Here is a 15,853-nt window from a genome sequence, read left to right as displayed (position 1 = left end):
GAATCACTGATTTGAAACAAATGATTTGTAAATCTTCGAAGCTTCATGAAGCAGTGTTTTATAATCACCCATCACTAGATATTGTGGAATAAAGTCAGAATTTTTTTTTTTTTTTTTTTTTGATGCACAAAAAGTATTCTCGTCCCTTTATAATATTAAAGTTGAACCACTGTAGTCACATGAACTGTTTTAAATATGTTTTTAGTAGCTTTCTGGGCATTGAAAAAGGGAGTGTTTTTGCTGCTGATGCAGGCCTCACTGAGCCATCGGATTTTATCAAAAATATCTTAATTTGTGTTCCGAAGATGAACGAAGATCTTACGGGTGTGGAACGACGTGAGGGTGAGTAATAAATGACAGAATTATTAATTATCTGCAGACAATGTACATTTTATATATCTATATGCAAAGTTCTGTCATGAAACTCTAGATGCGAAGGCTAATAGGTCCTAAACTCAACCTGCTCGTAATCACATCATTATCTATAGGACACAGATGATTGGTTCCTGCTATATCAGTAGCCAATGAGCTCACATGCTCAATCTTCAAATACATGAGTAGCATTTGCCTTAGCAGTGCAGCGCGCTTTCAGAAACCTTCCACCTTCCCCAGCTCCACCTGTATAGATCTGCTATGGGTAATTCATGTATGCTATATTGTGCAGCAGCAGCATGTCTTACTTGCTCACAGCAGCGTGTCGTGTATGTATTGGCAGTAGCAAGTAGTGTGTATGTATTGGCAGTAGCAAGACCAAACATATCAACATTGTCATACCCATTACCATGCCAAACACTCAGAGTTCTCATGACAGAAATAAAGTTTTTAAATGTATACATATGTATACACACAAATATCCTGACATACATACATACATATACTTTGCTCCGGTGGAATAAAACATATGCCTAATCATAATCAGAGACTTGCTACTGCCAATGCATACATGACACGCTGCTGTGATCATTTAAGACATGCTGCTGCTGCACAAATAGCCTGCATGGTATTACCCATAGCAGATCTATACAGGTGGAGCTGGGGAAGGTGGAGGGTTTTTGAAAGTGTGTTGCAAACTGCTACAGAAAACACCAAGTTTTTGAACATTGGCTGCTGATGCCACAGAAACCAATCAGCTGCACCATGTAGAGAGCGTTGTGATTTCTAGCAGAATAAGTTAAGTACGTATCAGCTTACACCATCTAGAGTTTCATGTCGGAAATCTGTATTAATATATTAATATAATAATATAAAAAGTCAAGACTTCCTGAATATCTTTGTCTTGTAATCCAAACAAGAAAATGTATATGTTTGAAAAAGTACCCGTTTCCATTTACGCAAAATGCCTCAGTCTGAATTACGTGCATTCAAACACAAATGTATCACAAGCAACATGCAAAAGTTATTCTTAGACCAAAGCTCTGAATCAAACTGATTGATGTCAGACAGAAAAAAAAAAAACCCTCACAGCAGCATAGATGTTTTGTGCCACGGCTGACTGGTGAAATATATTTGATTAAAACGCTTCAATTAAAGAGTTGGGTATGTACCAACCCCCACCCACCCCCCAAAAAACAACTTAAATCGGCCCGCTGGCTTCCAAACAGGGACGCAGAGTTCTTACGAAATCCAAGATGTATACAGAAAGAGTTTGGCAGTGAAGGCGTGTGAGTCACATCAGTGTAATGACTCACTGCAGGTTTATTACAGCCTCTTACTTCTGCCACCCTGCATTAGATTTACCACCTGATGGAGGAATGGCTTGGGTTTACAGATTCCTCTGGCTTAACGTGTGAGCTGAAATGAATCTCAGCACTTATAAGTAGGCTGATAACTAAGTACTGTATAACTCAATAGCATTGGGTGCGTGGCAATGTGATTGCTTAACAAGTAGCCATGATGTCCAATGTGTGAATAAATGACTTATGAACTGTTTCTTTCTAATGAGTCAGTCAAAATAACTCACTGAACTGCCAGTAATTTTTTGGTTATGTTTGTATAATGAACCATAAACTGTTACTATTAACTGGTAGGTTGTTCAAAACAATGTGTAAATGAAGATACATATTCACAATATCCACAGTTTTTGTTGTACAAATTAACAATGGTTGCACGAATAAATAAAATATAGTTGGTTATTGTTGAACATGTAAGGGGTCTGGCCAAATGTCAACATTGGGCGAGCAACAAATAGCCCCACCCCCACACTCAAACCATTTGTTGCGAATATAATGATGCCACAGCATTTACACTTTTTGGGGAAATCAATTTGAAAATGGTTTAACTGAAGTTGTCTTCACGCAGTTTTAAGCTGGGATATGAGTGTATTGACATCTTAAAAATAACTCATTTCACCTTTGCTGAATTTTCTGTACCTCACCTCAAAGAAAGCCCACAAGGCTCACCAGATCTCTGAACTTCCAACATAAAGCTTTTAGTAATCACAGAAGCTGCCAGAATTTGGCTGCAGGCAGGCTTACACCACTGCAACAGTATGAGTAGACCCTTGGGTCTGAGCTAGAGCTGAAACCAAAGATCATTGAGTGTTCAACATCCCACCTCATTCACTATATTACACATAAACATACTCTAGAGTATAGCAGCTTCCGCTGCTTCTGCCTCAACATTTGGACCAGACTCTGCAGAAAAAGAGTCCATATAAAAGCACAAATATGCGTACAAAGAAATCAATTAGAATATCAAAAGGAGAAGCGATTACCAATAACCAATGTGTTGATTTGTCTCAGAAGCATGAGTTCATCAGTGACTCAGAGTCAATTTGTAGTCCCTTTCTTCATCTGGTGCTGGTCATCACATCAGATTGGACATCTGGGGAAGACGGTTACTCATACTATGAAATGTGCATAAATGAGATGTCAAGGTATGACAAAGCTGCAAAGTTCTGAGTGTAACCTTCACAAAAACCTGCTGACATTTCTGTCTATGCTCATACAAGTTTGATAAAGACCACAAAACCAGAAGAAAATGTGAACTGTGAAGAGTACCTGTCATCTGTACTGCTTTCTATTAAAGCTTAAAAAAAATCCATGCTTTGTAGCCATCTAGAAAATGCAAGCTAATGCAACAGAAGACTTAATAAAAATAATGGTTTTGAGCACACATGCATACAACGACTCAGCTTCTGGGAAAAGAGCATGTACAAGGTTCACGTCATACATCACAGAAATGGGAAAGTATGGGACATGTAATCAGCCTGATGTACCAAGCAGCTCATTGCTCACATTTGTAGTGCCATGAAATCAGGACACCACTAAATCTAATCAATAATATCAATAATGCACAGAAATGCTATAGTAAAAATGTATTTTAAAATTGTAAGTGATAAAAGTAAAATTAACAATATTATTATTCATGTTTAAAATATAGTCACCAAAATGTCTCACGATATAATTTCTGGCAGCTGTATATTAATGACGGAGTGCTAATATATATATCAAGTAAAACATAATCTGCAGTTTTCCAATAATTTAACTGTTTCAGCCAATGAGAGGAAGCCAACAGCTTTAAGTGTGTGAAGTTTCTGTCTGCAAAAACAAGTAGATGCACTTTTTTTGCATCATCTTCTGAACTAAAGGAATGACTCTTTTGATGAAAATAACAGATAATCACCCTATCTTCCTCTCTCAAACCCATGTCAAAATTCATAATCAGAATTCCACAAAATTGTACATGATTCTTGAAGATATAATCAGATTAGAATTGATACCTAAGTATGACAAAAATTCCATAGGCATGTCTTTAGGATTTGAATGCATATACCTGTTTTTGGATTTGATATTCTAACCATGAATAGCGCAGAGAACAGCCAAACATCTGCACTGTGATGCGTAAAGCCAAAGGAGACATTAGGTGTTTCTTCGTAAAATTAGGTTATTTAGCTGACAATTCGATTTAAATGACAAAGACTATAGAATCAGAGCACACTGAACTGCGCGTTAAGACATGAAGGAAAGCAGCAGTACAGAATGAGGTTAAATCGCGAATCGTGTTGCGGACGGAGCCCGTTGCGCACGTACCTCTCACTTTGGTCAGGGTGAGCACCGGACTGTTACAGGCGGACAGCGGCGCGACCCGAGCCGAATGTTTCTTCATATTGACGAGCTCGGACAGACGGAGCTCAAGCCGCATCGACTACATCCCTAAAGCTGATTGTGTCCGAACTGCTCTCGATGCCTCGTGCGCCTCCTCTACCCCTGATCTCTGCTCTCCCCTCCCACTAAACACTCTGCGGTATACTCCTGCATGCTCCACGCGGGACAGTCACGGTGCTGCAGTTCATTTGTTTTGCCATATAGAGATTTGCACCGGAGTTTTAACAGCTTAGTTATAAAAACCTCTGCAATGATGTTGATTCTGCCAGATGCGTCGCTGCACTCCAACATGCTAGCCTTCTTTATCTTTATGTAAATTTGAGACCAAAGTCATGTAGTTTAATCGCGAGAAAGAGAACTAAAATTATATATAATTTTTTTTTTTTTAGACAGACAAACACATGAACCCTTAAATGAAGAGGAATATAAAACTAGATACATCGGAAAATATATATATTTTTTTAATTAAATTTCAACTTAAACAATAATAATTAATAATTAAATAATATTCAGTAACAATATGAAAGAAAATAACATATCAATAACATATTACCATAACAAACATAATTTGTTAACCCTATTAAATAATTTTTTTAAAACATTTTTATTATTGTATTATTTTAAAATATTTTTTATTTTTTTTTCTTCAAATTATGATAATAATATAATTATAAAAAGAAAACATTACCATAACAACAAATAAAGTTTGTTAACCCTATTAAATTATTTTTAAACATTTTTATTATTGTAATATATATATATATATATATATATATATATATATATATATATATATATATATATATATATATATATATATATTTCAAATTATAATAATAATAATAGTATAATAATTATAAAAAGAAAACAACATTACTACAACAACAAATACAATTTGTAACCCTACATGGGGAGAAACAGAAATATATATTTTAAAATATTTTTAATAATAGTTTTTAATTTAACTTAATAATAATAATAATAATAATACATTTCTTTAAAATGCTTTTATTTCCAATTTTGTATCAACATTACCTTGAGGTGAGTGGCCCTAAAGTCCCTTTAAGTCAGTTCACTGAGTGGCCATCTTAATTTGCGGTCATGCAAATACAGCTCCTATCAACTTAAAATGGGATATACTGAAATCGCTGAAATTGTTTGTCGTGTTTCATTTAAATTACTTTTTCATATACACTGATCAGGCATAACATTATGACCACCTTCCTAATACTGTGTTGGTCTCCATTTTGCTGCCAAAACAGCCCTGACCCGCTGTGGTATCTGGCACAAAGATGTTAGCAGCAGATCCTTTAAGTCCTGAAAGTTGTGAGGTGGGGCCTCCATGGATTGGACTTGTTTGTTCAGCACATCCCACAGATGCTCAATTGGATTGAGATCTGGGGAATTTGGAGGCCAAAACAACACCTCAAACTCGTTGTTGTTCTCCTCAAACCATTCCTGAATCATTTCTGCTTTTTGCAGGGCACATTATCCTGCTGAAAGAGGCCACAGCCACCAGGGAATACCGTTTCCATGAAAGGGTGTACATGGTCTGCAACAATGCTTAGGTAGATGGTACATGTCAAAGTAACATCCACATGGATGGCAGGACCCAAGGTTTCCCAGCACAACATTGCCCAAAGCATCACACTGTCTCCGCTGGCTTGCCTTCTTCCTATAGTGCATCCTGGTGCCATGTGTTCCCCAGGTAAGTGATGCACATGCACCCGGCCATCCACATGATGTAAAAGAAAACGGCCACCTTCTTCCATTGCTCCATTGGTCCAGTTCAGTGCTCACGTGCCCACTGTTGGTGCTTTCGGCGGTGGACAGGGGTCAGCATGGGCACCCTGACTGGTCTGCGGCTATGCAGCCCCATACGCAAACAAACTGCGATGCACTGTGTATTCTGACTAGTGGTCTTCACGGGTCCACTGCGATCCGAAAACCCAAGACCCGAACTGAGACCCGAGCAGGTTCAGGTCCAAAACTTTTAACCTCGCACACAGAAATCCATCATATATCTATAAAGGCCAGGACACACCAAGCCGACGAACTAGTGGCGACGAAAGCAGACTGCAGGGTTGGCTCACGTCGGCAGCGTCTGTGTCCAAAGTTGCCCTTGACACACCAAACCGACGCTAAACAGCTAAGTAGCACATCCCTTCTGCGCCTGCGTGAGATGAAATGCCTTTCAGACGGCAGTAGCTGAACAGCCAATCAGAATGATCAGATGGCCCGATGGACCGACGAGCTCCAATGCCAATTCAACATTTCGAATCGGCCGAAAAAAGCAGACGAGGACCAACTTTCTCAACACACTGAGAAAACTTAGTCGGCCAACGAAGAAAAACTGCCCGACGGCCGACCGTCGGCTTGGTGTGTTCCTGCCTTAAGATCCACCAGGAAAAGCCATTCTCTTCATTACGCAGTGTGTTCATGCAGTGTGTGTGTGCAGAAGCCCTTCGCCCGAGATAAGGTAAATAGAATTGCAGACAAAAATAGCAAATCCAAATCCACTGGTCATAATTGAAAACCAAACTCAGAAATAACTTGTAACCATTGGGCAGGCAAAAAATAAATAAATAAATGAAAGTAATGGAGCTGCAGCCAGTCAGCAGGACACCAGGATTTTTTCCAACACGATCTCCTAGTACTGCATATTTATAGCATGAGTTTGTTTGTATTTGGCGTGCCATTTACACTGAAATTACTTTTTGCAAGCATATGATATGCAAAAAGTGTGTATTATATGCACGTCAAACATGTGCGTATCATAAGCACGGCAAATAGAAACAGAAAATCGTGCTATTGATACGGACTTTCATGAGATCGGGCTCATGTTTTCTGACAGACCGCGGGGCTGCAGGCTGTGTTAATGCCGTTTACGTTCGGGTCCAGTCGGGTTCGAAAATGAATGCCGTCGGGTCGGACTCGGGTCTAATTTCATCAGGTCCACCTTGAGTCAGGTTTTTCTTTAAAAATAAATAATCTATGCACATCGGGTTTGGGTAAGAAGTGGTTCGGGGCGATTCGGGTCGGGTACAGATTTTAGGCCCCGAATTCTGATACCATATCAGAACCAGCATTAATTTATTGAGCAATTTGAGCTACAGTTGCTTGTCTGTTGGATCGGACCACATGGGCCAGCCTTCACTCCCCACGTGTGTAACCCCTGACCCAGGTCCTACTCGCCCCGCTCTGCGCGGGCCTCGAACCCGGGTCTCCGGTGTGGGAGTCGGACGCTCTAACGAGGAGGCTAAAGGCTGCAACCTCTAGCGTCAGTCGCTAGAGCATCTCTTGAGATCAGAGGAGTGAGGTTTACTCGCACAGCAACTACTAGCTGGCCTCCGTTACACTCACCCCCCTAAACCTCACTCCCATCCGGGTCACGGCACCAATGTAACCCCTGACCCAGGTCCTACTCGCCCCGCTCTGCGCGGGCCTCGAACCCGGGTCTCCGGTGTGGGAGTCGGACGCTCTAACGAGGAGGCTAAAGGCTGCAACCTCTAGCGTCAGTCGCTAGAGCATCTCTTGAGATCAGAGGAGTGAGGTTTACTCGCACAGCAACTACTAGCTGGCCTCCGTTACACGTGCATCAATGAGCCTTGGCCACCCATGTCCCTGTCGCTGATATATCCCACCCACAGGTGCCGTGATGAAAACTATACATAAATATATTCTTTAATTAATTAATTGAGGTCACAAGAAATGCATATAGGAGAGATCGAGACTAGTCGTCACACTATCACCGAGCATTTTCGCCATTACAGTGGCGTAAAGTATTGAGTAAATGTAATTAGTTACTGTACTTAAGCATCTTTTTGGTTACTTTGTACTTTGACAGAGTATCAAAGATATTAGCAACTTTTACTCTCTTCTTGTCAACATGTCCTCTTTACTCCAATATATTTGTGATGAGTAATGCAATTATTTGTTACATTTTGCATGGCACCTAACTTATTTTGCAGCAGTTGATTTCTGCTACAAAAGTGATATCGCCATCTACAGGGCATTGAGTATACTGTATCCTGTGTTTTGCCCTCGCCCAAACTTGTCAACAAGGCTATTTAGTGCATTAACAGGTAGTTGCTGAATCGCAGGTGCTTCATATATGAGTTGGGAATACATTTCATTTAACACGTGCTGACCTTTTGTGACAACAAAATTATAACCTAAAAATTTTCAAGGAAAAAAACCCACATCTGTGCAGATATAATTGTGGCAACCTGCACAAACTTGAAAAAAAAAGTTGACCCTTGGTAGAATGACAGGCATTTATTTTACTTTATAGCCTCACTAGTTCAGTAGATATTCCGAGCTGTGTTTGAAACACTGTAGAGGGACAACAACAGGACACAAGAAATTTTACTTCAAACTTACAGCACTGGGAGAGAGAGAAAGATCAGGAGAGAGTTTGTGAGTGTTCCCTTCCTCCTGTGAGAAATTATTGACCTACCAGAGCCCTAAAAGAAGATTTAAACTTAGAATTTAGCATTTCAAACTTACAGCACTGCGGAGAGAAAGAGATCAGTAGAGATTGTGTAAGTGTTCCCTTCCTCCAGTGAGACATTATTCACCTTCCAGAACCCTAAAAGAAGATTTAATCCAGACTTTATATAGGACGAGAGACTCCTCCAAGACTCTAACCTTATCATTCACTTTCCTCCTGTTTTATTTACTGGATTCCTGAACATTTTCCACCCATGTTTTCCTCACAGCTAGGCATGTGTTTAAAGTTGAATGACTACACATGATTTAAAATGAACATGGAACATCATGACAGAAACCAGAGCAGGATCTCTGGAGTGGAATATATACCAGTGATCCATCATGAGTCACAAAGGTCACGCGTCACTTTGGCCTCCACGTTAAAAATACTGCCGATAGCGCCGTGGAACAGAGATTTTATGAGGCACTCCGATTTTGACATTCTGCAATACATTTTTTTTTCTCTGACTATCATGATATGGTATTGACATTGTGTCAGAGTTCAGTGCATTAGAGACATGGCCTTAAAGGTGAAGTGTGTAACTTCTGCACCATTGTACACAAACAGAATAATAAATAAAAGAACTTAAAAAAAATAAAGATGATTTAACCTAACTTTCAGTCCCAGTCAGATTTAAAAGGGATATGCCTGATGAAGGCTTATTGGCCGCACCGTGTCGGTGTGCGGTTACTTGTTACCTGTTTTTAAATACCTAAGCCATGATTATAATCATAAATACATGATTATATTTATTTTTATAATGAAATAAAGCCTTTTATATTTTTCCTAAAAATCCCAGAGTGTCTTGGCTTGATATGTTTTTAAATAAAAGAGATAGTTTGATGCCACACCCGTGCTTCAACACTTCATCTTTAAGATGGTCAAGCTGGTTTTTGGAACACAGAACCTGGTTTTGCTGGTCCATATGAGTTTATAAGCTCTCTTAAAAATAAATGTTCTTTATTTGCATCAATGATTTCATTAAGAAGCACTGACATCCATGGAAGACCTGAAGTAGGTGTGTCAGATAAGGGCGACATAAAAATGTGCAGTGCTGTGGGATCCTTCAGGACAGGTTTGGGAACCACTGTTCAATGGCATCACTGTGGAATTCCCCTTTTGTAATCTTTATTAACCAGTTTGATCAAAATGGTTGAAACTAGGTCCACCAGCTGGAAGCCCAGTTAAACAACTGTCTGGACCAGTTTGTACCAGTTAATTACCATAAATGATCAGCTTAAAAATAAGCTAGAAATCATGTAAAGTTACTGCCTTCTAGCTATGTTTTAATTAGCATCTTAAAGCTAACATCTTTATATGAAACCTTAGGTTGATGAGTGTAAAATGAGATGAGGGTTTACAGACACATGTAGTGTCAGCATCAGTATTTCAACCTTCCTTTCAGCTTCTTGTGAAGATTCATCACTGTATTTATCTAAATACACACATTTGCTTGCAGTAGTTCATCTCCACGATGCTTGACAATTAATCACAAACCATTTAGAAATGTTTTGCAATGTATGCATCAATATGTAAAAAATGACAATAGTTTTAATAAATTAATGTGCTGTGTCATGACGTTGATACTATGGGAACATTAATACCCATCGCTATGCTGAACAAGTGCCTGCTGAAGATATGCACAGTCATAGTGAGCTAGCACTAAAAATTCAAAGGACTTAAACTGAAAAAAATAAATAAAAATAAATGTAGGAAGACTGGGCAATACCTATGGAAATGAATCAACACTGAACTTACTTATGCTGGACAATGACATTATTTTCTTCTAGAGCTGCTGTACAGCCCAAACAAACTATGTTGCATTATTTTCCTGTTATCACTGTAAAACTGATTTGAAACAATCTGTACTGTAAAAAGCGTTATATAAATAAAGGTATCTTGACTTGACCTGTACCAGCCCATTCATGTGTGACTACAGGGGAGGCACATTGATAAAGATGGCATACCCATTAGCCATACAGAGCTGAGTATACAGAAAGCACGTAATTGCTTCCTCCATACTCCAAGTACTGGAGAGGGTGACAAGCGTGGAGGTGGGATGCATAATCACCTTACTGAGGGAGCGTAACACCCAGCTCTAAGCGATCAGTGTACCAAAGGGTAGCCTGGGGTTGAGAAGCAACACAAGGAGCATAATCCTGTTCCAACACCAATATGAAAACTGGGGAGAGAGTGGAAGTTTCCAATTCAATCTCGATTGTCAAGCTTAAACTCCAGGGCCATGCTGGAGGTGCAACAGAAGAGGGAGTCGGGCGTGAGCATTTTGGTAATGCCCACTCTCATCTTTTGTACAGCCTATTCATATGCTGATTTCCTGGGGAAGCGGCAGGTAAAAGATTGGGACGCGAATGCAGTAATGCCAGGGCTCCAGGATGCGACCAAATGGTCGCATTTTGCGACCTTTTTTCCTGCACCGGTGCCACTTGATGAGAAACATCAAGTGGCAAACTAAACGAAAGTGAAACGAAACAGCGCTATTCGTTTGAGCAGTGCAGCGCAGATTGTTTATCTGCTCACAGATAACAGAACAGCACAAGCTCAGAACAGGTTTACACGCGCAATCTCGATCACGTAACACCGTCTCTACACAGTGCTGTGAGATCTAGTGGGAAGCATTCAAATTCAGCACAGAATTCTCTGTTTTAAACCACAGATATCAGATCAAATAGCATTAATGTGGAAACCAGAAGAAATATTGTGCCATTATGGTCTCTACTACCTCAGCAGAGAGACCTGCATTTAGGAACTGATCCTCCTCAGGGGCCAGACCCACAGTTTCCACATCTGCGGCCGAGGGTGAAATATCGAGCCCCCTGCTTGTGTTAGGAGGTCCCACCTGACAGGAATCTCCAACAGGGGGCCGTCTAGAAGGGCTACCAGGTGTGAAACCAAACTCGGTCCGGCCAGAATGGGTCTAATAGAAGAAGACAGACCCCGTCCTGGCAAACTTTTTCTAGAACTTCCGGGAGCAGAGTGATTGGGGTACATAGCGTCCAGTCCCAAAGGAGTTGGAGGAGTGAGGGAGAACCAAAGGGAACAATGAGAGTTCTCGTGTTAGATCTATGACTGCCTGGCCGAATTTCCTCCATTCCCCAGGCCTCAGCCCCTGTCTCAACAGGACATCTGCTCCCAAATTCAGGTGCCCAGGGATGTACATTGCTCTCAGAGAGAGAATCTTCCCCTGGGACTATAGAAGAATCTGATGCGCCAGTCTGCACAAAGGGCACAGACACATATCTCCCTGATGATCCTGTTGATTCAAAATAGAATACGGTAGCCTCTGAGGTCTGGGAGAAAATGCCTCAGGGCTAGCAATACTGCTAACATCTCTAGGCAGTTTATTTGCCAAGAAAGATGATTTTCACTCCACAGACCTTGGGTTGAGTGGTCTTCCGTGACCGCACCCCACACTTTGCTCTTTGTATTGAGCCTAAACCCCAAGCACTTCATGTGGTCAAGCATGACATCTCAATGTCCTGCCACCATCTCCTGGGACTGAGCTAACACCAGCCAGTCCTCTATATAGTTGAGAACTTGCATGTCCTGAAGTCTAAGGGGCACTAGGGATGCATCCATGCATTCTGTGAAAGTGTATAGGGAGAGTGCTTGGCCAAACTAAAGAACCCGATATTGGAAAGCTTCGCCCCCCAAAAGCGAACATCAGGAACTTCCAGTGTTCCGGAAGGATGGAGATATGAAAGTAGGTGTCCTTTAGATCGATCATGACAAACCAGTCCTTGGACTTGATTTGACTCACAATAAGGGGTAACGTCAGCATCTTGAACCTGAATCTCCTCAGAGAACTGTTGCGCTGACAATGGTCTATAATGGGACATAACCCTCCATCCTTTTTCGGAACTATAAAATACTGGCTGTAGAACCCATTGTTTCTCTCTGGGAGAGGAATAATGTCTGTGGCCTTCTTTGCCAGAAGAGACTGAAAGTTCTGCTCCATGACCACTGCATGTAGAATTCCACTGAACTAGGGTGGACGAGACCCGAACTCGAGTCTGTACCCTTTGCGAACTTTGCGCACAACCCACTGAGATATGTTGGGTAACACTTCACAGATGTGTAAGTAATTTGTTTTAACTCTCAAGGCTGACCACCGGCATATTTAAAGGAGCAGACTCTGTGCCCTGAAGCAAATTCATAGCAGAGTTTAACCAATATTTCTACAGGCCTCTCTAAGGAGAGCGACCCCCCCATGGTCGCGTTGTTTATTGGCATACGATGAGGTTTGGGTTCATTTGTTAAACCATTGTGCCCCAAAGTGCCATAGGTGGCGGGGTTAACAAATTGATTTCGTGAGGGCTCCGCAGCAGGAGCAGATCTGGTTTGCTCCAAACCAGAAGAGGGCACCCTCAGAGGCCTGACATGACCATCAGGACCTCTTTCCTGAAGCCAGCCTAGAGAGAATAATGGTCCTCAGATCCGTTTTCTACTTTGTGGGCTTTGGCCCCCAAAGTTTTTTGAGAGGCAACACTCTCCTACTGTGCCTGGCGGTATAAGGAAGGCTTTATCCTTCTCATTGATGCTCAAGATATTTAACCACAAATATCTCTCCACCGCCAGGGCTGCCATGGAGCAGCCGATGGCACTGGCCGTCTCCTTGGTGGCACGGAGAGATAGGTCACAGCTCTTTAACATCGTCGGGCCCCACACCTTTTCCCTCGTCCAGGTTCCTCAGCAGGTCTGCCTGATATACCTGTAAGATGGCCATCATATAAAGACAGGTGCCGGCTTGACCTGCTGCCATATATGCCTTGCCCACCAGCGATGACAGAACATGGCACGGGGCAATGTCGGGGGTTTTAGGGATGACGCAGCATCAGGGGAGATATAAGATGCTGATGTCTTTTCAACCCTGGGCATCATCCCATAGCCTTTCTCTTTGAGTCCCACAATAGAGGAATACTGATGAACAGAGGGTCTCGAAAATCTCAAAAGCCTAGATAAATATGGCTTTTTCCTCAGTGTGGAGATCCTAAAAGAACGGCAAACCCCGACGTTGAGGTTGTTGAGCTGACTGCAGGACTGCACACATCACGGGATGACTTTGCAACAATCAAAATTGGACTAAGTTGCATACGTGTTTCAGGAGTGCTTATGCTGAGGGGATTCCCGAAGTGTCGTAATCATGATGCAGCATGATTTCCCTCAAAAAGAAAGTCATAAAGTCTCATGAAAAACAAAAACTTCTTCAAACTGTGAATGAATTACACAGAAAGCAAGTAAAGAGTGCTCCTTTTATAATCACTGAAGCTGTCGATCAGTTCAGTATGGTACATTTAATATGAGTAGAATATTTACATTTTTTCTAAAAAAATTAAGTTAATTTTATCTGCATCTCAAATCAAGCTCAGTGCTTTACTGTAAAATTACCAATAAATAAATATGTAATATTATTAGTAACTGCATTTATTAATGCAAAACAATAGTAATATGATTGAATTACCTTTATGATTAAAAAACAAAACAAAAATAACAGCGCCACCAAATCAAGTGCTGGTACCCCCTTATGTAGAACTTAGTGGCACCAGTGCCACTGCTCTCAAATGTTAGCCTGGCACCCTGAATGCCCAGACTTTTCACCTGCACTGTACAAAGGCACCCGTGTCGACATTCAGCCATACTCTGCCTAACACCCTCAACTATGCTGGAGGACACAAAAAATGGGAAGGGGTTGCAACATCTCCCGTGACCACATTTACCACAGCCTTAAGCAGACCTTACATCAGAGGAGCATGCTGAAAATAATCTGGACCATATAAGAAAGCGGAACGGACAGAAACTCTCTTACTTAACATTTGTCCATACTCTGGACCTAAGTCCCACAGGAGCATGCTGAACAATAGCATTGCTCTGGACCAAGAACAATAGACTTCCTCTCAATCTCACTGCAATCCCACTCTCTTGACATTAGTCCAAACTCTGTGCCTAAGCCCCTGCATAAGTAGGATGTAAGTGTTGAGCAAGGTTCTCCTAGGTAAATACAAAATATGACACAAATTAAGGTTTACAGAATTGTATGCGGGCAGGGGAGGAGGTGGTTTATTTATAACATCCGCCTCAACTCTCTCAGTGTCTAATCCCTCAGAACTAGACGTCTTACACACAATACCCAGATAGCATAGTGACATTGATACAATGTTGAGTTTTGATCCAAACCATCATTTTGGTTGAGATTGACATTTCAATTTTTAAAGTATGTTGGGTCAGCATTGAAATTTTGATGAAAGCCAACAGCACACATGGGTGGAGACAGTGACTTTGAACTAACAGTGATTTGTAGTTGATGAGCACAAGATCATGCAGGTATGGATCTCTGCAGAACATTAGTGGGTGTTTCCCAATCAGTGGGGCATTTTCAAACTACAATGGGCTTTTATCTGATTTGCTCTAATCCACTGGAGGCTTGGTTTAGGAGTGGGCCTTCATGATTTTAGCAAGTCTGTTGTAAAATGGTTAAAAAACATTTTGCATGTGCACTTCTCAGAAGTCTAATCAATTCCTCCTCATTTGAGAGAAAACACAGGTGCAGTAGTGTACAGTATGACTTGTTTGTTGAACCACCTGACTTCTCTGGGTTTCGAACAATGGGTAATCTTTATTATTTTTATGTTCTTTTGTTTGTTTGTTTTTTTGTGCTCTATCTGCATTTGATTTATTGTTACTGAATCTAATTAGATCTATTTATTTTAAAAAGTTGTTTAAGTGCTTGAATAAACCATCCATTTTCATTTCCATTTTCTTAAAATGTGCATGCATCTTGCTTTAGTAATATTTATTAGGAATTTTATGATTAAAGCTCCAACAACATTTCTTGAAGTGCAAGTGACATGAACGTGAGCAAGAATATCATACTTTACCTTTAATATCATCACCCAACCTGGGACTTGATGCTATCTTGTGCCTTAACTCTTACTTCCTCTTTACTGCTTAATTAGGTAATCATTCATATTCCTGAATCTGTATTACATTTGAGGAATGCAACTGATCTCCATTCAGTTTAGCCTGTTTCCATTGAAACATAATCACAAAAAAACTTGTGTTTGAGAATGTGACTGATATGGCTATTTTGTGATATTTAAACAGATTGAGGTAGTTAATTTTATCTGCATCTCAAATCAAGCTCAGTGCTTTACTGTAAAATTACCAATAAATAAATATGTAATATTATTAGTAACTGCATTTATTAATGCAAAACAATAGTAATATGATTGAATTACCT

The 15,853-nt window shown here is 40.6% G+C and overlaps 1 protein-coding gene across 3 annotated transcripts in view; it reads right to left on the bottom strand.

The window, feature by feature from the left end:
* The window catches only part of slc35f3b (solute carrier family 35 member F3b), a 101,235-nt gene that overhangs the window by 32,338 nt on the left and 53,044 nt on the right, over positions 1-15,853 (bottom strand). The window contains exons 1-2 of one of the 3 annotated variants that reach the window (XM_048205730.1): positions 4,032-4,370; positions 2,714-2,823 (exon numbers count right to left, since the gene is read on the bottom strand). The exons of 1 other annotated variant lie outside the window; for it this stretch is intronic. In XM_048205730.1, the coding sequence (XP_048061687.1) occupies positions 2,714-2,747 (34 nt within the window). In that variant the 5' untranslated portion in view covers positions 2,748-2,823; positions 4,032-4,370. Of the gene's footprint in view, positions 1-2,713; positions 2,824-4,031; positions 4,371-15,853 lie in introns of those variants that run through there. One more of the 3 variants, XM_048205729.1, reaches the window with a different exon arrangement.

The sequence above is a fragment of the Megalobrama amblycephala genome, linkage group LG10, assembly GCF_018812025.1.
Source record: "Megalobrama amblycephala isolate DHTTF-2021 linkage group LG10, ASM1881202v1, whole genome shotgun sequence".
In the NCBI taxonomy this organism is placed as follows: Eukaryota; Metazoa; Chordata; class Actinopteri; order Cypriniformes; family Xenocyprididae; genus Megalobrama; species Megalobrama amblycephala.
This window is presented reverse-complemented; position numbering and strand designations above follow the sequence as displayed.